Source organism: Mandrillus leucophaeus, unplaced genomic scaffold, assembly GCF_000951045.1.
Source record: "Mandrillus leucophaeus isolate KB7577 unplaced genomic scaffold, Mleu.le_1.0 Scaffold353, whole genome shotgun sequence".
Lineage (NCBI taxonomy): Eukaryota > Metazoa > Chordata > Mammalia > Primates > Cercopithecidae > Mandrillus > Mandrillus leucophaeus.
The window spans coordinates 3,565,298-3,586,646 of NW_012103732.1; the positions used below are offsets into that span (position 1 = coordinate 3,565,298).

The following is a 21,349-nucleotide window of genomic DNA, read 5'->3' on the forward strand; positions in this document are numbered from 1 at the left end:
TGTCCCTTGTATGCCAATTTTGCTGAGAGTTTTAATCATAAAGTTATGCTGGATTTTGTCGAATGCTATTTCTGCATCTGTTGAGATGATCATGTGATTTTTGTTTTTAATTCTGTTTATGTGGTGTATCACATTTATTGACTTGCATCTGTTAAACCATCCCTGCATCCCTGGCATGAAACTCACTTGATCATGGTGGATACTCTTTTTGATATGTTATTAGATTTGGTTAGCTAGTATTTTGTTAAAGATTTTAGCATCTATGTTCATCAAGAATATTTGTCTGTAGTTTTCTTTTTTGGTTATGTCGTTTTCCTGGTTTTGGTATTGGGATGATGCTGGCTTCATAGAATGAATTAGGGAGGGTTCCTTCTTTCTCTATTTTATGGAATAGTGTCAAAAGGATTGGTACAAATTCTTCTTTGAATGTCTGGTAGAATTCTGCTGTGAATCTGTCTGGGCCTGGACTTTCTTTATTGGTAATTTTTTATTACCATTTAAATCCTGCTGCTTGTTATTGGTCTGTTCAAGGTATCTAATTCTTCCTGATTTAAGCTAGGAGCGTTGTATTTTTCCAGGAATTTTTCTATCTCTTCTAGGTTTCCTAGTTTATGTGCATAAAGGTGTTCATAGTAGCCTTGAATGATCTTCTGTATTTCAGTGGTGTCTGTTGTAATGTCGCCTGTGTTTCTTAGTGAGGTTATCTGGATTTTCTCTCTTCTTTTCTTGGTTAATCTTATCAATGGTCTGTAAATCTTATTTATCTTTTCAAACGATCAGCTTTTTGTTTCATTTATTTTTTGTATCGTTTTCCTTTGTTTCGGTTTCATTTAATTCTGCTCTGATCTTGGTTATTTCCTTTCTTCTGCTGGGGTTGGATTTGGTTTGTTCTTGTTTCTCTAGTTCCTTGACGTGTGACCTTAGAATGTCAGTTTTTACGCTTCAGCCTTTTTGATGTAGGTGTTTAGGGCTATAAACTTTCCTCCTAGCACTGCCTTTGCTGTATCCCAGAGATTTTGGTTACGTTGTGTCATTATTGTCGTTCAGTTCAAAGAATTTTTTAATTTCCATCTTGATTTTGTTTTTGACCCAATGCTCATTCAGGAACAGGTTATTTAATTTCCATGTATTTACATGGTTTTGAAGGTTCCTTTTGGAGTTGATTTTCAGTTTTATTCCACTGTGGTCTGAGAGAGTGCTTGATATAATTTCTTTCTTAAATTTATTGAGGCTCGTTTTATGGCCTATCCATAAGGTCTATCTTAGAGAAAGTTCCATGCGCTGTTGAATGGAATGTGTATTCTGCGATTGTTGGATGAAATGTTCTGTATATATCTGATAAGTCCATTTGTTCCAAGGTATAGTTTAAATCCATTGTTTATTTGGTGACTTTCTGTCATGATGACCTGTCTAGTGCTGTCAGTGGAGTATTGAAGTTCCCTACTTTTTTTGTATTGCTGTCTATCTCATTTCTTAGGTCTATTAGTAATTGTTTTGTAAATTTTGGAACTCCAATGTTAGATGCATATATGTTTAGGATTGTGATAGTTTCCTGTTGGACAAGGCCGTTTACCATTATATAATGTCCCTCTTTGTCTCTTTTAACTGCTGTTGCTTTAAAGTTTGTTTTGTCTGATGTAAGAATAGCTACCTCTGCTTGCTTTTGGTGTCAATTTGCATGAAATGCCATTTTCTACCCCTTTACTTAAGTTTATATGAGTCCTTATGTGTTAGGTGGGTCTCCAGAAGGCAGCAGATGGTTGGTTGATGAGTTCTTATCCATTCTGAGGTTCTGTATTTTTTAAGTGGAGCATTTAGGTCATTTACTTTCAATGTTAGTATTGAAATGTGTGGTACCATTGCATTCCTCCTGCTCTTTGTTGCTTGTGTACTTTGGTTTTTTTTGTTTTTTGATTTTGCTTTTTAACTTATATTTTTGTTTTTTAGGTCCTGTGTGATTTAAGCTTTAAAGAGGTTCTGTTTTGATGTGTTTCCAGGACTTGTTTCAAGATTTAGAGCTCTTTTAGCAGTTCTTGTAGAGGTACCTGGGTAATGGCAGATCCTCTCATAATTGTCTGAAAAAGATTGTATCTTTTACATGTGATGCTTAGTTTCACTGTATACAAAATTCTTGGCTGATAATTGTTTTGTTTGAGGAGACTGAAGATAGTGCCCCCGATCTCTTCTGGCTCGTAGGGTTTCTGCTGAGAAATCTGCTGTTAATCTGATAGGTTTTTGTTTATAGGTTACCTGGTGCTTCTGTCTTACAGCTCTTAAGATTCTTTCCTTCATCTTAACTTTGGATAACCTGATGACAATGTGCCTAGGTGAAGATCTTTTTTGTGATGGATTTCCAAGGTGTTCTTTGTGCATCTTGTATTTGGATATCTAGGTCTCTAGCAAGGCTGGGCAAGTTTTCCTCGATTATTCCCCCAAATATGTTCTCTAAGCTTTTTGAATTCTCTTCTTCCTCAGGAACACCAATTATTCTCAGGCTTGGTCGTTTACCATAATCCCAGACTTCTTGGAGGCTTTGTTCATATTTTCTTGTTTTTTTTTCTTTGTCTTTGTTGGATTGGGTTAATTCGAAGACCTCATCTTTGAGCTCTGAATTTCTTTCTTCTACTTGTTCAATTCTATCACTGAGACTTTCCAGAGCATTTCACATTTCTCAAAGTGTGTCCCAAAATTTCCTGAATTTTTGATTGTTCTTTCTTTAAGCTATTTCCTGATATTTCTCCCTTCACTTCTTCTATCATTTTTTGTATTTCCTTGCATTGGACTTCGCCTTTCTCCAGTGCCTCCCTGATTAGCTTAATAACTAACCTCCTGAATTCTTTTTCAGGTAAATCAGGGATTTCTTCTTGGTTTGGATCCACTGCTGGTGAACTAGTGTGATTTTTTTTTGGGGGGGGGGGTGTTGATGAGCCTTGTTTTGTCATATTACCAGAGTTGATTTTCTGGTTCCTTCCCTTTTGGGTAGGCTCTGTCCAAGGGAAGGTCTACGGCTGAAGGCTGTCATTTAGATTCTTGTGTCCCACGGGGTGTTCCCTTGATGTAGTACTCTCCCTCTTTTCCTATGGATGTGGCTTCCTGTGAGCTGAACTGCAGTGATTGTTGTCTCTCTGCTGGGTCTAGCCACCCAGCGAGTCTACCCCGTTCCGGGCTGGTACTGGGGGGTTGTCTGTACAGAGTCCTGTGATGTGAGCTGTCTGTTGGATTCTCAGCCGTGGATACCAATGCCTGTTCAATTGGAGGTGGCAGTGGTGTGCAGTGGACTCTGTGAGGGTTCTTAGCTTTGGTGGTTTGATGCTTTATTTTTGTGCTGGTTGGCCTCCTGCCAGGCAGTGGCACTTTCCAGAGAACATCAACTGCAGAGTGTGTCCGGAATTGGTGGGTTCTTGGTCTCACTGACTTCGAGAATGAAGCCGTGAACTTCCGTGGTGTTACAGTTTTTTTGGTTTTTTTTTTTTTTTGAGACGGAGTCTTGCTCTGTCGCCCAGGCTGGGGTGCAGTGGCCGGATCTCAGCTCACTGCAAGCTCCGCCTCCCGAGTTTATGCCATTCTCCTGCCTCAGCCTCCCGAGTAGCTGGGACTACAGGCACCCGCCACCTCGCCCGGCTAGTTTTTTGTATTTTTTAGTAGAGACGGGGTTTCACTGTGTTAGCCAATCTCCTGACCTCGTGATCCGCCCGTCTCGGCCTTCCAAGTGCTGGGATTACAGGCTTGAGCCACCGCGCCTGGCTGGTGTTGCAGTTCTTAAAGATGGTGTGTTTGGAGTTTGTTCCTTCTGATGTTTGGACATGTTCGGAGTTTCTTCCTTCTGCTGGGTTCGTGGTCTCGCTGGCTTCGGGAGTGAAGCTGCAGACCTTCGCCGTGAGTGTTACAGCTCTTAAGGTGGTCTGGAGTTGTTCGTTCCTCCCATCTGGAGTTGTTCATTCCGCCTAGTGGGTTTGAGGTCTCGCTGGCCTCAGGAGTGAAGCTGCAGACCTTCGCAGTGAGTGTTACAGCTCATAAAGGCAGTGCAGACCCAAAGAGTGAGCAGCAGCAAGATTTATTGCAAAGAGCGAAAGAACAAAGCTTCCACAGTGTGGAAGGGGACCCAGGTTGCCACTGCTGGCTGGGGCAGCGTGCTTTTAGTCCCTTATCTGGCCCCACCCACATCCTGCTGATTGGTCCATTTCACAGAGAGCTGATTGGTCCATTTTACAGAGCGCTGATTGGTCCGTTTTGACAGAGTGCTGACTGGTGCCTTTACAATCCTCTAGCTAGACATAAAAGTTCTCCAAGTCCTCACCAGATTAACTAGACACAGAGCACTGATTGGTGCGTTTATAAACCTTGAGCTAGACACAGGGTGCTGATTGGTGCGTTTACAAACCTTGAGCTAGACACAGAGTGCTGATTGGTGTATTTACAATCCTTTAGCTAGACATAAAGGTTCTCCAAGTCCCCACCAGATTAGCTAGATACAGATGCTGACTGGTGCATCCACCAACCCCAAGCTAGTCAGAGTGCTGATTGGTGCATATACAATCCTCCAACTAGACATGAAAGTTCTCCAAGTCTCCACCTGACTCAGGAGCCCAGCTGGCTTCCCCTAATGGATCCCCCACCAAGGCCGCAGGCGGAACTGCCCGCCAGTCCCACGCTGCTTGCCTGCACTCCTCAGCCCTTGGGCCGTCAATGGTACCGGGCGCCACAGAGCAGGGGGCGGCACCTGTCAGGGAGGTTTGTGGTGCGTGGGAGCCCATCGCATGGGGGCTCAGGCATTGCGGGCTGCAGGTCCCGAGCCCTGCGGGGGGGGGGGGGACCTGGCTGAGGCCAGCCAAGAATTCGAGCACGGTGCGGGCGAGCCGGCAGTGCTGGGGGACCCGGTGCAACCTCTGCAGCTGCTGGCCCGGGTGCTAAGCCCCTCAGTGCCCATGCTGGCCAGTCGCTCTGAGTGCTGGGCCCGCCGAGCCCACGCCCACCCGGAACTGGCACTGGCCCGCCAGCGCCTCCTGCAGCCCCAGTTCCCAGCTCCCGCTTCGGTCAGCCCAGTGAGGGACTCCCACAGTGCAGCGGCAGACTGAAGGGCTCCTCAAGCGTGGCCAGAGCAGACGCGGAGGAGGCGCTGAGAGAGAGCAAGGGCTGCCAGCACATTGTCACCTCTCAGTAGCGTCCAGAGGGACCACCAGTGGGCAGGGCCCTAGAACGCCCAAGATTATATGTCCTTTGCCTTCAGCTACCCAGGTGGTTAAGGAAGGACCATCATATGGGGGCAGGGCTAGGCATGTCTGAGCTGAGACTCTTCTTGGGCGGGTCTTGCTGTAGCTGCCCTGGGGCATGGGAGTGAGATTCCCAGGTCACTGGAGTTGTGTACCTAGAGGGATTATGGCTGCCTCTGCTGAGTCATGCAGGTTGTCAGGGAAGTGGGGGAAAGCCGGCAGTCACAGGCCTCACCCAGCTCCCACACAAACTGAAGGGCTGGTCTCACTCCCACCGTGCCCCCAACAACAGACCTGAGTCTGTGTCCAGGCGGAGGGCAAGACATGCTCGAAAACTTGCCCCAGGCTACTCGCCTCCCAGCTGCAAAAGAAAAGGGCTTGGTTTTCGCCTATAGAGTCTTTACACCGGATTTGTACCCTCCCCCCGAGTTCTGGCCAGGAGGCTTCTCACCCTGTTCAAATTGTTACAAAGTTCAGCTAGAGATTTCCTTCTCCCTGTGAAATTTTATCCCCTGCTCCTCTGGTGCCAGGCAGGAATGGCCTGCTGGGGGACCCAGCAAATTCCCAGAGCCTTTCTGCTGCTTCCTCTAACCCTGTATTTCGCTTGACTCTCCAGATTGACCCAGCTCCAGGTAAGGTTGGAAACTTCTCCAGCAAACAGACCTTCAGTTTCTCCAATGGGGGTGTATGTTTGGGAGTGGAGGCTCTCCCTTTCCCACTTCTGCAGTTGGGGCACTCAGTATTTGGGGTGTCTCCCAGGTCCTGCAGGAGCAGCCCGCTATGTCTGCGTCCTCTCAGTATTGCTGGTTTGTTCTTGCAGTCAATCTGGAGCTAGAAATTCATAATGCAAGCCTCGGCATGCTACTCTATCCAGAGCTGCAATCCAGTCCTGCCTCCCATCAGCCATGATGATCTTACCTCCTCTAAAGACCAATTCTCACTCTATTTATGGTGTTTTCTACTTGTAAAATTGGCCAGTTAAGGACACTGTTATTCAGAGAATGGTGTAATCAGTTCATAGGATCTATATTTATTTTATAGTCCATATTTTAATTATTTATTATAAAGTGGCAACAGTAAATATCTGCCTCACTTATCTTGTATAAAAATGGGGACAATTTGTATATTTTCTGGAGGGACATTTTGAGTTCATCAGAAGGAAGACACTGAAAAATTCCACATGGTACTGTATATTCCCATTAGGCATTTTAGAATTTAAGACTATAATTTAAAACTATTACTGATTATTCTAATTCTATAGGACTGAAAAGGCATTTGCAGAAATACTTTCATTTTCCTGTTTCTATTTCTATTTATACAGAACAAATAACTTATTTATTTAGGCTTTCCTATGTTCTCTGAGACATTGATAAGGGTCACAAAATATTATACAGAAATCAGGGCCACAGAAAGATGATAGAAAATATAGTGAAGAAATTAAAAGGAAAATTAATACTTGAAGGGAAAATATTCATAGGACATAGAAATATGGAAGCAATAAAGCTGAAAGAGACATTGGGATAGCAGTTAGATAATATTAGAAATGATCTTCTGTGATGTGCTGCTTCCCCAAAATAGTCAATTTAATTTTTGACTGTGTATGACGGGGCATTCTATCAGGGTGAAAAGAAAGGAAAATATAAATGTTTGAAAACAGACAAGCTTGTAGAACATTGATATATTCTGACTTCTTACAAGTTGGCACAGTTTGCTTTGGCTGGCACATGACTGACAGGACACTATTTGCTAGGTTGATTCTACCTGGGGCTGTGTTTGGAAAAGTGTTGCTGCTAAGGCTTACATACTTTCAGCCCCCCTCCAGATGTGCTCCCTGAGTGCCTTTGAGTATGCCCATTCAGTTTTCATGCATTAATTCAGTGAGTAGTCATTGTGTACAAGACATTGCTCCAGGTACCAGGGATACAACAGTGAATTGCAATAGGTGAAGTTCCAACACAGAGCTTACATTCTAGTAAGGGAAACTATCAGTTATCAAGATAAGTAAGAAAAGTATATAGGATGTCAGAAGTTTATTGTCTGTCTCCCCTACTAGAATGTAAGCTCCATGTAGGAGAAAATATAAAGCAGGAAGGGAAGACTAGAAGAGAGGGTATGAATTTTGAGACTTGTTTTACCAGTCCTTTAAGATTTATAGTTACCATAAAGCAGAGTTACTGGCAAATTATTATTATTCCACTATTCCTAAAGTGGCTATAGGAAAGTATACTATTTGTACAGTGCTCTAGGCATCACAGACAAGGTTACTTATATCCAGAGGTAGATCAACAGTTTTGCTACCCTACATCCCTCCTGTCTGACCTGAATGGTGAGGGGATCTTGACATGCCTTTGGCCACTTTGTACCAGGCACACAGGATGGAAGGCTGTACCTTAACGTGTCATTTTTCTGCATGCTCTTGAGGAGAGACCTGAACCTAGATTCACTAAAACTATATTGTCTAAACGCCTGATACCTGTCAGCATATTTTCTCCCAGAACTTATAACCATCACATTATTCCTTGCCCATACTATAGCTTAGACAGGCATTTCTCTGTTATTTTAGCTTTCCTAGAACACTTGATATAAATCTAGGCACTTCAAAATTAGAAAGATAACAGAATACAGCAAATGTATTTTAAAAAGAAGAAGAAAGGAAAAGGAAAACAACCAAGCATAGTAGATGTCTTCTGGGTTAAGAATTAAACAAGTTCCTCTATTAGATGGGCGTTTCTTGGATTTGGAAGTAAAGAGGGGGACCATTGATCATATGTACCTAACTACTAAGCCCCATTTTCTCATCAGAACATGAAGTGGAAAGTTAACCGTTACAAGGTGAATTTGAATTGTAGACAACCTGCTAATGTAACCCTAATTTTTATTTGCTTAAATAGTCCAGGTTGACTGTTTATACTGACTGAACTTACTGAATATTTGCTAAATAGTCACTTCACGTTATTGCTGAAAATACCTCTTGAGGAAATGACATTAAGGAGTTATATCTCTTCTTTGTTAGTGAATAATCATTTCCTTCTAAAGATAGCAATGAAAAATCAACAGTAATTGCCTCTAGAATGTGATGTCACTCAGAATGTGTAGACAAGTTGTGTTGTCTAATATGTTTTTAGACACAGCTCAAATTAATTAGGTAATTGGAAATCTATACTTTGCCTTGTAAACATATCTTAAAATTCAAGGCATATTAGCATATATGAATTACTGTACTACCTTTGAGTATGTGTACTACTCAAGAAGTATAGCATTCCTCTTTGCAGTCAGAAGATATTCTAATCCTTTAAGTGATGTTTTCATGAACTAAATAACACTTTTCAGACAGTTTTTATTACTGTAGAGTTAACCTTGTAGCTTTTAGTTATCAGTTCCTCTATTCATTGTTGTATACTACCTTATAATTATTAGTTAATGTAAGGGGATAAGTATTGTAAAAGTTGACCACCAGGAACTCTGTGTTTTCAGTTTATCATTCATAATAAATAGTTGGAATCAGGAACTCTCAGAAAGTTATTAATTAAAGAATCAATTAAGATAACCTATCTAAATATAAAATCTTCATTTATATAGATCACTAGTATATATAATCATTTGCCCTGATTATATATATTTCATCAAGTCCAATATTATCCTGTGATTTTGACTCTTTCAGTTTTCCAGTAATTCCAGTGAATATAAGTAGTCTCACTCCAAAAATCTCACTTTAAAAAAATTAAAAATAGCCATCATGTTTTTTACAGCTTTCTGAACCAATTTGTGAAAAATCCTTCGAAGAATTTGGCAGTAAAGGTGGCAACTCTCCTTTTCCTGAGCTAACTCTTCTCTTTAAAGATAAAAAAAATTTAACTAATTGTTTTTGAAATGTTTTTAGATAAATAACTGAATAATAAGAATTTGTATTTGTACTTAAAATTATAAATTTTGAGTTAATATGGAAACACTGTTCCTTTTACTGCCCCCATAGGAATATCTTCATGGCTTTTAATGCTCTGTGCATAATTGCTGGAAAAAATAAGTCAGGAGCCAGTGGTACCTAAGACAGACATTTTCATCCCTTTTATCATATGTTAAGTCTTGATCTCCCTTCCTGTGGCTGTCTTTGCTTCACTTGCCCCCGTTAGCTCTGTCTGGGTCACTACCCTTGATGGGTCTCTCTATGTCTGTTTATTGACTCTGGGTGTTTTTCTCATCTGGCTTAGCCTCTATGCCATGTCTTCGTGGCTTCCAGTCTCCCCGACCTTAAGACTGTTCTTCTAGCCCATGGAATCACATACCCCCCAGCCCACATGTTTCTGTCTTCCCCTGCCTGACTGTGGTTTACCTGGGTTCACTTGCCCTTCACTTCCCTTTGACGTGGGCTCTGTGTCTCCCTCAAGCCACAAGGCTCACTGTCTGCTCTCGCCTACACATTCTGTGTGCCCCCATGTACACTCTCTCAGCCTGCTCTGTCTTGTCATAGACAAATTGACAGCAAGTCACCAGTGATAAATCTGTCTGCTGACCAGAATATTCCCAAAACATACATCTTCAAAGAAAACTGCATTGATTTCTAGAGGTGATTTGGAACATCTAAAATGCATATTCTTTGGTACTAAAACGAACTTTGAAAGTGAACATTAGGCACTATACATAGGCCAAATATTCTTTATTTATAAAATCTCAAGATGTTCAGAGTTGATTATCAGCACTTTAAAAGCAGGAGTATACTTTTTTTTAAAGTTTTTACTTTTTCATGTTTCTTAAAATATAGTCTTTTTCCAAAGGAAAATAGTTCTATTTAATGATAAATTTTGAGAGATAATTTGTTTGGATTAATGACTTCATTATGTAGGTGCAAAAATTAATTTAACTGATATTTGACGTCTAAATATTCTTTGAGACCTTGTGCTAGCATTTCTGTCCATAGTGTCTGTTAATATCCCCTTCAGTCATACATATCTGACCCTAATTATTTAATATATTGTACCAATAAATGAAAACATTTTATACCAGCTAGTTTATGGATGTTTTGCATAACTGCATGCCACAATCCTTGACAGAATTCAGTTGTGTTATATAATTTCTTAATTTCTGAAGTGCTATAGAAGTGACTTGTTAAAAAAGTTGGGGCAAAAAAACATACACCCTTAAACTTCTTAAACTTTTTGTAGCAATGACTTCTATAAATGAGACTTTTTAAGGAGACCCTGAGTTAAAAAGTTATTGATAATCTAAAAATTGGTATGAAGATGCTTTTGTTATTAGCTAATATTTCAGAAGTTTGAAGAAAGTAATGTAAAAATTTTCAGATGTTTTACTTTTATTTACTTTTTAAAAATTCTCTTCAAAGAAATTTAGTCTTCTGTCAATATTAATTTATATGAAATAGTAGCTAAATTTCTCCTCAGTTTCCAGATGGAAGGTGATTAAATTTAAAATAAGACATGTTGGCTGTATATGATGGCTCATGCCTGTTATCCTAGCACTTTGGGAAGCAAAGGTGCAGATAGCTTGAGGCCAGGAATTTGAGACCAGCCTGGGCAACATAGTGAGACCCCATCTCTACAAAAAAATAAATAAATAAATTAGCTGGACCTGGTGGAGCATGCCTGTGGTCCCAGCTACTTGGAAGGCTAAGATGGGCAGATCGGTTGAGCCTGCAGTGAGCCATGAGTGTGCCACTGCACTCCAATCTGGGCAACAGAATGAGACCTCATCTCAAAAATAAAATAAGACATTGTTAATTTAAGGCCACAGATATGAGTGATTAAATATAACCAATATGTAGGAAAGCTGCTGTATGTTAAATTAGAGGTACTCAGTTTGAATATTACAGTGACAAGTATAGTCTTCCATAATCACTGTAGTTTAGATTTTTGCCATATTTTTCTTATGAAGGAGTAATCACTCAGAGTTATTTGTTTTTGCTTTTCTTCAAAAACAATATCAAGCATATAAAAATCAGCATAAGTAGCAAGGCTTGAATTTTTAGATAATCCAAATTTAATTATTTTACCAATTAGTTAATCATCTTCAATTCTTCCCCCAAAAATTAGAGCCTAATTTCATGTCTTACCCCTAATTTGAGTTATTCTTGATTCTCTTGAGGCAAGAAACTAACTGTAAATATTTATTCTTGAATTCCACAAAGATATATTGAACACCTAATCTGTATTAGGCACCAGTCTAGGCTCCAAGGGTACAAAGAGTGTTAGACATGACTTCTGCCCTCAAGGAGCGCGCAGTCTCCTAGAAAGAAGTCTTGTGTTTACTGCAAAGATTCTCTGCTTCTAGTCAGAGAATGATCATTGAAATGGATGGTGGGGTTGGGAGTAGGGGAAATAAAGGGCTTCTGAGCTCTTTTAGAATCCAAGAGTAATTCTTAGTTCACCAACACCCTTTTTTTAAATGACACTCTAATGTTATTGAAGTGTTAGTGCATCTTCTGAAAGTATCTACCTTCCTTCCATACTGTCATGAAAATGTGACTTTTTACTCTAGATATTATAGACAAGTATATGTCACTTGTCATTTCAAACTCTTTAATAGTAGTGTGTCAGCATTTACCAGGAAGATCTTTGGATTTATCATTACTGTGGGAAATTTGTATTCTCCCAAAAATGTGGACAGTTAATGGCCAGATAAATATTCACAATCACGCTGTCTGTAAAATGGGGTAAGACTAGTATCATCGCATTGGGTTATATTGAGAATTAAGTGAAATAATTTATATTCTTAAAACAGTACCTGGCATATAGTAAGAACTTCATAATTCTTGACTTTGCATAGTTTAGATATACACAAATTTTTGTTACCATAGTTTAATTAAATAACATCAATTCCCCAGAAAACAAGATTCAAAATTCAATACAATATATTACCTGTAAATGCATTAAGCACAAACTTTGCCACTGGCCCTTCAGTCCACAGATCTCTATGTGAATAACAGATGCACATCATGATCAATGGCCAATCACATCACTTTTTTCAAACTCTGTCACTGATTAGTCACTTCATATCTGCTTTCAGTCCATGTACAGATGGCATTGTCTCCCATTTTACAAGAATGGATGATCAAAAGAGAGACTTGACCAACACACATAACAGTGCGGTAAAGAAATGAAACACTGGAAATGAAATCGAAAGTGTTTATAACAAAAAAGATAAAGATATCCCAGAGAAAGTGACACTGGCAAACGAAAAAGTAAGACAGAAAACCTCTCATGTTAAATGAACTCTCAGAGCTATTTCACAACATTGAAAGTGCAAAGGATAAAACGTTGAAAGCTGATTCAAACTTAAGATTATGACATTTTGCCCAGGCATAGAAAAGATATGCTTAAACCATACCATAAGTGATATGATGAAAAGAAGGCAAGCACTGATCAATATATTTTAAATAAGTTTTTTTACATAGAAATAAAGCACTGTAATTCTCATTCTTTCTAATGTTTAAATTACAGTGTACTAAATAAAATTAGTTTTATTATTTTTCCTTTTTTATTTTTAGCTGACAATAGAGACTTTTTAATATTTTGACGAAATTTTAAAGGTCATAGAAAAATCATAATTTATCCTATTGATTATTATGATCACTTTGCATGTTTTCAGCTTGTATGGTCATTTTTATAGTCCCTCATTATCATCTAAAGCAAGAACTTCCTGTAGTTGTTATTAATAATTATTTTGTCCAGCAAGTCAAGTGTTACAGTTTCAGGGAAACTGTTCATTGCTTTTCAATATTTGAGAATTTAAAAACTTTGTCATGTCTTTCCTGCCTCTGTCTTTGCATTTTCAAAGTGTCTAAGTTCTAATTCTAATCATGTCTTATCACAGGGTTACCCTCAGAGCCTCCTGATATAATATACAGCAGTACAGTATTTAAACTCCTTATTTTACAATTCTTCAATATTCTACCCTATTTCTTCATTCTCCTCAGTCTTCTACTTAAATTCTGTGCTAACCTTTTCCTTTTATTCTTCTTCCTGCTAATATTATATTCTTCCATACTCTTCTTCAACCCCGGAAAGCTTATCAGTTCTTTAATACATTGTCTTCCTTTCAAAATGACACCTGCCCTAGAACATATCCTTAAGAGAAACTTCTTTGAATTCCTTGGCTTCTTCTTTATGTTTCATCTACATGTCTGTCAATCAGAAAAGACCAATGTCTTGCTTGAATTTAAATTATTGCAGAAAATTCTATGTAAGCAAAATGCAAAATTCTAACTGGACATTGACTAGATTAGCACTTGCCAACAATGGCGTGATTGGCAACAAAATAAGAATTAAATACTGTGCATTTTCACTGTATACACCTTTGTACCTCTTGAGCCATGTGATTGTATAGGTGAATATTCAAAAAATAATGAAATTTACATTAAGTGAATCGGATAATAGAAATCTTGCTTTCAGTTTTCCACTCACAGTTGGTTTGATATAATTACTGCCAAGAGTTCTGAGGCTTTCAGAAGACGAAAGCTTCATTTGCCTGACGTTTTCTGCACACACATAGAATGATGAGCAGGCTGCTGGGAGCTTGAGGAATGGACTACAGGCAGATAAATTTTGATTTGGGCATGAGTATTTTGCTCAAAGAGAGGCTGACAACCTAGTTTGTTCTCTTTAAGACCTTTGGGATTATAGTGAGGTGACTGGAAGAGGATTCAATTTGATAAGCTGACTGAATGCTGTCTGAATATCTGTCAGATTTAAAATGCTGAAAGAAGTTTTTAATCTATATATTTAGGTAAATTTTGCTTAGAATTTTTAGTCTGGTACTACCTCTTGAATTTTCCATGGTCATTGCTGCATTTAATGCTAGTTAAAATAAGAGTTCATTTTTCAGAAAAAAAAAAGAAAAGCATCCGTGTGGCTCTGTTTGGCTTGTTTCAGTTCAGTTTCCTAAAGAGATTCCAAGGAAATCCTCAGAGGCCTCAAACTTGTGATGGTAATAGCACCACAGTCAATTAATTTGGAATCTCTTTAAAAAACAAAAACAGACAAACAAAAAAAAAACATAATTCTCACAACACCTAAAAGAGTTATCTGCTGTAAACAGAAATTCTTTTCTACTTCTCATTTACTTCTCTGAGCCCCTATCACATCATGATTACTAGTTTCCTTGGTCATAAGCTGTCATTTTTGTTAGTATATTTTACTGTGCAATGCAATGAAAAATTTTTCGTTAAACCAGTTGTGCATCTCCTGCTCTAAAATGGAAGCAGAGTGATAATTTGAATGTAGAACATAGTGACTGCACCCTGACTAGAGTAATCAATGCAAGAGCATCCTTAAAGCTTTTCTTCTGTAACAAGGGCAAACTCAGCTAAAAAGTTTGTTTAAATCATGCTTGGCATAACAAGAGCCTTGAAACTTTATCTGTCTCTGACTATCTATGAATATACCTGACTCATCATCATAGTGCCTTTCAACTCAGCCCCACTCAGCTCAACTGCTCTTCCTGCCTTTACAGACATTTAAAATTCCTTAAGGCTTCTGGGGAAGGCTGCAGGGTTTTTATATTTAATATTATTTTATTTTATAGCATAGGAAGTTCATAGCTCATGAATATCTCAGATATGCAAAATAAAATGAAGGACTTTTTCTCTGTATACTCTTAAGTCCCCTTTTGGTCTCTGACTATGTGGTGGTTATGTCATATTTGTGTCATGAGTATTTGTTTCAAAGCAGCAATTACATCATTACAACATTACAAAGCAGCCATTTTTAAAATACTAAAAAGAACAGCAGCAAAAAGAAGTAATATTTTTGAAAAGTCCTTCCTAATCTTAATCTGAAATTAAAGAAATCAAAGAAATTCTGTTAGCAACACTACTACATTATAGCATTTCTCCACATATAAGAGTAAAAGCATCTTGTATTACTGTTATTTACAAATGGCTATTCTTTCATCCATGTTCTTGTCCTCTGTTATCTCCTGTACAGAATAGTACTATTATCTATTATGAAAATTATCTTGAAAAGCAATAAATTATCCTATTTAGTAACTACCTTGATTTGATTAGCTCTTTTTCTATGTTATTACAACATAAATGTTCTTATTGTATATACTTTATTAGTTTTTCTTAATTGCCTAACTTATCTTTGATGGCTCACTTTTCTTTATACAGTTTAGTAAAGATCCACACAAAGGATTGACAGTTAATCATTTCAGTGTATTTTCAGGTAGTTTCCAGTGAACTGAATTGTTGTAATGTGTGATGTTAACGCTTTCACTGTGAAGTGGGAGGCATCGTTCCTTAAAGTACTCAGCTGCCAGAGTTTTCCTGGATTACTGACTTTACTCCCTGGATCCAGAGACGGTGTTCCCAGTATCTAGTCTCTGCATCTTGTCTTCTGCCTTAGCCTTTTGTCTTGCTCCTTTACTAATATGATTCTTGAGGTCCTACACCTTTCCATCTTAGTGGCAATGCCTTTGCACCACAATGCCTGGTCAGTGCTAACTTACTAGGACATCTGCAGAGTGGGGAGACAATAAAGATCAGCACCATCTAGTCTGCCCTGCCCTCTCTCTCTAACTTGGATATCATTCTTAGATCTTCTGGTCGGTTCTGTTGCTTTATTGCAGTCAAAAAAGAAATTTTTTTTTTTTTTTTTTTTTTTTGGAGATTCTGCTATAGAGAAGTAGAGTTTCTTATAGACTCTTGAGCAAAGCCATGTCCTCCTCTCTCTCGAGTATGAGAAGCTTTTGGGAGAGATGCATTTGGAGGAATGATGAAGCAAAGATCACCTTCCTATCCAGTGAAATAACTGACCAACAGAATGACATAAAAAGCAGATTACTTTCACATCCAGATGTTTTCATGGACTTACTATACTCAGAGCACTGTGACTGGCTTGTGCATTAGCATGTTACTTGGCACATAGGTACAAAATAAATCGTATATCTATAATATGAATTTAGGAGGTTCCATATCTCTTAGCTGGATAACTAAGACATAAAATTCTAGCTGTTTAAGGCAGCACAGGTATGTGAGTGGACATGGCAGTAAGTTCAGAGGGGAGGGATATCACTGTGGTCCAGAGTATAAGGCAAGACTTCTCAAAACTATCAAACTTGAACCAAACCTTACAAGAATGTTGATTCTTAACTCTGTGTCCACTGTTTCCTGCTTCCTATCATTTGTGGATCATGGCAGTTGCTTTGTCTCCTTAGAACAGGGAATTCTTAAGGAGAACCTAATAATAAAAATCCTTATACTTTTTATTTTTAAGCATTTCTGCTTAAAACAACTCTTTCAGAAAACCACCCTTGATTCCAAAGATCACAATAATAGAAAACTTCTCAACTTCCCTGCTCTACTGACATTTTCTCTTCTCCCTCATTTAGATTATAAATATATAGGAGACTGGAATCATGTGTTTCTCATCCTTACTCTGTAATTCCCCATGGATAAGACCAGCCTGATTCTTACACTTTAATCTAATCACTTACTAAGAGTGATTTTTTGTTGAAGGTGATGGATTAGCCTTTCAGATGCCCCAGCACAAACAGCACCAGTTGTCTTGGGCATTCCCAGCAACTGCCTTCCTCTGATCTCTATTCCTGTTCTAACCAAACATGCTCCTGCTTCCTTTTCCTGCTAACCCCATTTCCATTGGAAGTTGAATATACTTTTAAGGAAATGGCAAGACTTCCCTTAAGAACATGGGCTTTTCTTTTTAGCAGCACATGCGTATAAACCGGGAGATATGCACATTGGTAGATATGCACATTGACCAAGTACAAAGAAAGCCTTAAGTGAGAGCATCCAAGTAAATCTTAAAACCCATCAAGGTAATATATAGCCTTTTTTTTTTTTTTTTTTGAGACCGAGCCTCACTCTGTCACCCAGGCTGGAGTGCAGGGGCGCGATCTCAGCACACTGCAACCTCCACCTACGGGGTTCAAGTGATTCTCCTGCCTCAGCCCCCTGAGTAGCTGGGATTACAGGTGCACACCACCATGACCGGCTGATTTTTGTATTTTTAGTAGAGATGGGGTTTCACCATGTTGGTCAGGCTGGTCTTGAACTCCTGACTTTGTGATCCACCCACCTTGGCCTCCCAAAGTGCTGGGATTACAGGTGTAAGCCACCGTGCCTGGCCAGTGTTACTTTTTAATTTAGTAAATGTTTGTAGCCACTGTGTTTTAACTCTGTTTAAATATAATAAAGCTTTGCTCACATCTATTTGAACTCACGTTTTCTAATTCATTAAAAATATTTTCATTCAACTATTGTTTTTAAACCACTAATGAACCTTTTTCCTTCTTGTGAAAATGGGCTGTTGGCCAGGCACAATGGCTCATGCCTGTAATCCCAGCACTTCAGGAGGCCAAGGTGGGCGGATCACGAGGTCAGGAGCTCAAGACCATCCTGGCTAATACGGTGAAACCCAGTCTCTACTAAAAATACAAAAAATTAGCCAGGCGTGGTGGCAGGCACCTATAATCCCAGCTACTCAGGAGGCTGAGGCAGAGGGATCGCTTGAACCTGTAAGGCAGAGGTCGCAGTGAGCCGAGATCGCGCCACTGCACTCCAGCCTGGGTGACAGAGCAAGACTCCGTCTCAAAACAAAACAAAAGAAGAAGAAGAAAATAGGCAGTTTTCAATATGTGGACCTTAGCATATATATTGCTTTCTCTTCTTTATCCTTCTTTGTGATCCAACTTTCATTCTGTTTGGCATATACTGATTGCTTCGTGATTTTGAAAAAAAATAGCATGTAAGTATACCTCGAGAGAATAGATACCAGCAAAGTTATTCTTAAATGAACTTTTGTATATTGCAAGCTGTTTTCTATAGACTGTCATCTTAAAATCTAATTAAACGCAAATATGGAAGTCTTTTTGCCATTAATGCTACAGAGATTCATTTATTTAACATTAAATAAATATTTCTTGACTTCCTTCTGTGTTCCAGGTATAGTTCCAGGTGCTGAGGATCTAGCAGTGAACAAGACAGACAATGACCCTGCTCATAGCCAGCACACATTCTAGCAAGGGTTGCAGTAGAGATACAGATGACACGTAACTAAGTACACAGCCTGAAGCGATGGCAGCCAATTTTCTGATTCTTTTCCCTTTACCATTGCTTCAAGGCCGCATCTGCAATCTCAACACAACACAACACAATACAACCTGTAGTGCTGGGTTGAATTTAGTCTCAATGTTCTGCCTTCATCTAGGAAAAGGTATTTAAGGGCCCAAGAAGATGAGGCTAGGAAGAAGATGGTAGATTTCAGATGTTTTAGGAGACCCAGTATATAAGATTTGACACCCTATGGAGAATAGAAAAAGTCAAGAACAGCTCCTAGGTTTAAGCTTGGGTGACTGAGTTAGTGATAACTAGCTCAAAAGTCCCGGGATTGGAGGCAGGTTTAGAAGTGCTGATAATGAATTTGACTAGGGGCAGTGAAAAATACAAAACTGGAAATCAGAAGAGAAGTCAGAACTGAAAGACAGATTTGGCTGCTACCAGCATTTCATGTAAATTTTAAAAGGAAAAGGAGCAAGAAGAGTAGTCAACATTGGCAGATACGGCAGGATGAGGATTTTTTTAAAAGGCCATTGGATTTGACAGTTGAAAAATCACTGATGACTTCAAGAAGACCAATTTCAGTAGATGTGGGTGGGGACAGAACCACATCATGGTTAGTTTAAAGAATGAAGGGCTGTGATTGTCTAGCCAAGGTCATTGTGCTCTTACTCTTTGGAAACTTTGAAACTGAGGTCAGAGCTTCTCTTTCTCCACCCGCCCCCTCCTTAGCTCTCTCCACACAGGGCCCACAACTGGATGCCTGAGCTAGGGGCATGATGGAGGGACAAATTAAGATCATTGGGTCTCTGGTGGGATAAGGGCCCAAGGATAAAGGAGCCTGATGTTGGTGAGTCAGATATTGCAGGGAGCATCCTCAGTGGGTCAGGCCAGTTCAGAGACCTGTCTCTAGAGTGGGAAAGAGAAGACACACACCTAGATCTCTGTTGGTTGAGGAAACTCTGGACCAAGAAGCTGGGTTAGAATGGGAAACAAAAGGACTTTCAAGGCTGGGGGAAGAAACATGGAATTAGTTACAAAGTTCTGCCCCAGTGAGGGAGTGGAATCTGGCAGTTTGGGGGTGGAGTGGTGGGGGTAGAATCTGAGGCAGTAAACTCATGTTAACTAGAAACTCAAGCAGGGATGCCTAGGTTTCTTAGGGCACAGGTACTGGGGATGTGCAAAGAGGAACTATTGGCAGTACTTGTGACCATAAAGATAGTAGTGAGGGGGCAGTTTATGAATTGAGGGTTCGTCCCAGCAATATCTGGCATATAAATATTTAATAATTATTTGTGAAGACAAGAAGTTAGGTAGTTCCTGGGGATCAGGGGTCCTGAGTTTCTGAAGAGCCATAAGAAAATACCTGGGTTCTATTCAGGGAGAGGATGGAGGCAGTGACTAAGGGACTCCAGACAGCTTGGAGATGCAAATCCCAAAAGGGAGCTTTGTACCTCTATGGGAGTTGGAAGCAAAGGTCAGGGTCGAGGGCTCACTCCCTTAACCCTAGGACCCAGGAGTTCCTACAGATCTACGAGATTTCCCTCCTATGCACAGGCACCCTTGGCCTGTAACGCCTTCTCCGCCCACTGGGGGGCGGGGCTTGAGGGGGCCGGTGGCTGTTCTGAAGCCTCGAGGGCCATCAGTTCCTACCAGAGCTGCTGCGGGTGCCATCCCACCCATGGCCGGACACAGGCCCTCAAACCACTTCTTCCCCCTTCCAGGCAGTGGTGGGGGCGGCCCCAGAGGGCCAGTGCCCCTGCGGGTTGACACCTTGACCTGGTTGAGCACCCAGGCGGCCCCTGGCAGGGTGATGGTCTGGCCAGCAGTCAGGCCAGGGGTCTGCCCAGACCCTGAGGTATGGAGGATTTCCCCGGCTCCCCTGCCACACGAATTCCGGGGCTGGATAGCACCCTGCAGGCCCCGTCTTGGAGCTGGTGAGGCAGGGGACTGGTTGCGAAGCCCCTCCGAAGGCGCCCTCCCTGGGCCCTACATTGCCCTGCGGAGCATCCCGAAGTTGCCGCTGCCAGAGGACGTCTCGGGCATACTGAAAGAGTTGCAGCAGCTGGCCAAGGAGCTGAGGCGGAAGAGGTTGAGCCTAGGGTACTCACAGGCCGATGTGGGGATCGCTGTGGGAGTTCTATTTGGGAAGGTGCTTAGCCAGACGACCGTCTGCCGCTTCGAGGCCCAGCAGCTAAGCCTTGCCAACATGTGGAAGCTGCGACCACTGCTGAAAAAGTGGCTGGAAGAAGTGGAAGCAGAGAACCTTCTGGGCTTATGCAAAATGGAGATGATCCTGCAACAGTCTCGGAAGTGGAGACGGGCAAGCAGGGAGCGACGAATCGGAAACAGCCTAGAGAAATTCTTTCAGCGGTGCCCTAAGCCCACGCCCCAACAAATCAGCCACATTGCTGGGTGCCTCCAGCTGCAGAAGGATGTGGTTCGAGTTTGGTTCTATAACCGCAGCAAGATGGGCAGTCGATCAACCAATGATGCTTCCCCACGGGAGGTTGTGGGGACAGCCGGGCCTCCTTGCCCAGGGGCACCAGTGTGCTTTCACCTGGGACTGGGGGTCCCAATGGATATCCCCCACTATACACCTCTCTACTCTGCGGGGGTAGCCCACTCCTCTGCCGCAGCCACCGCTGTGGGCCTTCTCAGACTTTAGGGCTGAGGGACTTGCCCTTCGCGGCACGGTTGGAGAGGGGAGAAGGGAAAACCCAGGAAATGTCCCTGGGGTTCATTTGAGGGCTTTTAGCATTAATTTCTCATTCACTGTCTAACGAAGTTAAGGATACATAGTAGGGAATGGGGGTTGGAATTGTTCAAGAAAAACCTGGGAGAGAAGATGAAGTTTATTGCAGTTTTGTGTTTTCCCTTTGTTTTTCCCTAGCATTGATTTCAAGGTACATTACAGTATATAGATGGTTTCGATATTTTGTTCCTTTTTAAAATTAAATATTGTGTCTGTTATTCCTTGTGGTTATCAGTAAACATAGGGTTTAAATTTTTGTATAAACACAATACTAAGTGAAAAACTCAAGTCACAGAAGACTCCCTTAGTATACAATTTTTTACTTAAAATCAAGCCGAACTCTGTGTAAACACAAAT

General features: G+C 40.6%; 2 protein-coding genes across 4 annotated transcripts in view; both read left to right on the forward strand.

The window, feature by feature from the left end:
• FAM172A (family with sequence similarity 172, member A) overlaps window positions 1-21,349 on the forward strand; it is a 509,928-nt gene that overhangs the window by 364,402 nt on the left and 124,177 nt on the right. The window lies entirely within an intron of this gene.
• On the forward strand, window positions 19,851-21,210 carry POU5F2 (POU domain class 5, transcription factor 2). The gene has a single exon (XM_011989448.1). It carries the CDS (start codon window positions 19,919-19,921, stop codon window positions 20,903-20,905), a length of 987 nt encoding a protein of 328 aa, XP_011844838.1. The 5' UTR covers window positions 19,851-19,918; the 3' UTR covers window positions 20,906-21,210.

What these genes read in the sequence shown, in the direction of transcription:
- POU5F2 (XM_011989448.1), top strand. Translation starts at nt 19,919, where the DNA reads ATGGCCGGACACAGGCCCTCAAACCACTTCTTCCCCCTTCCAGGCAGT.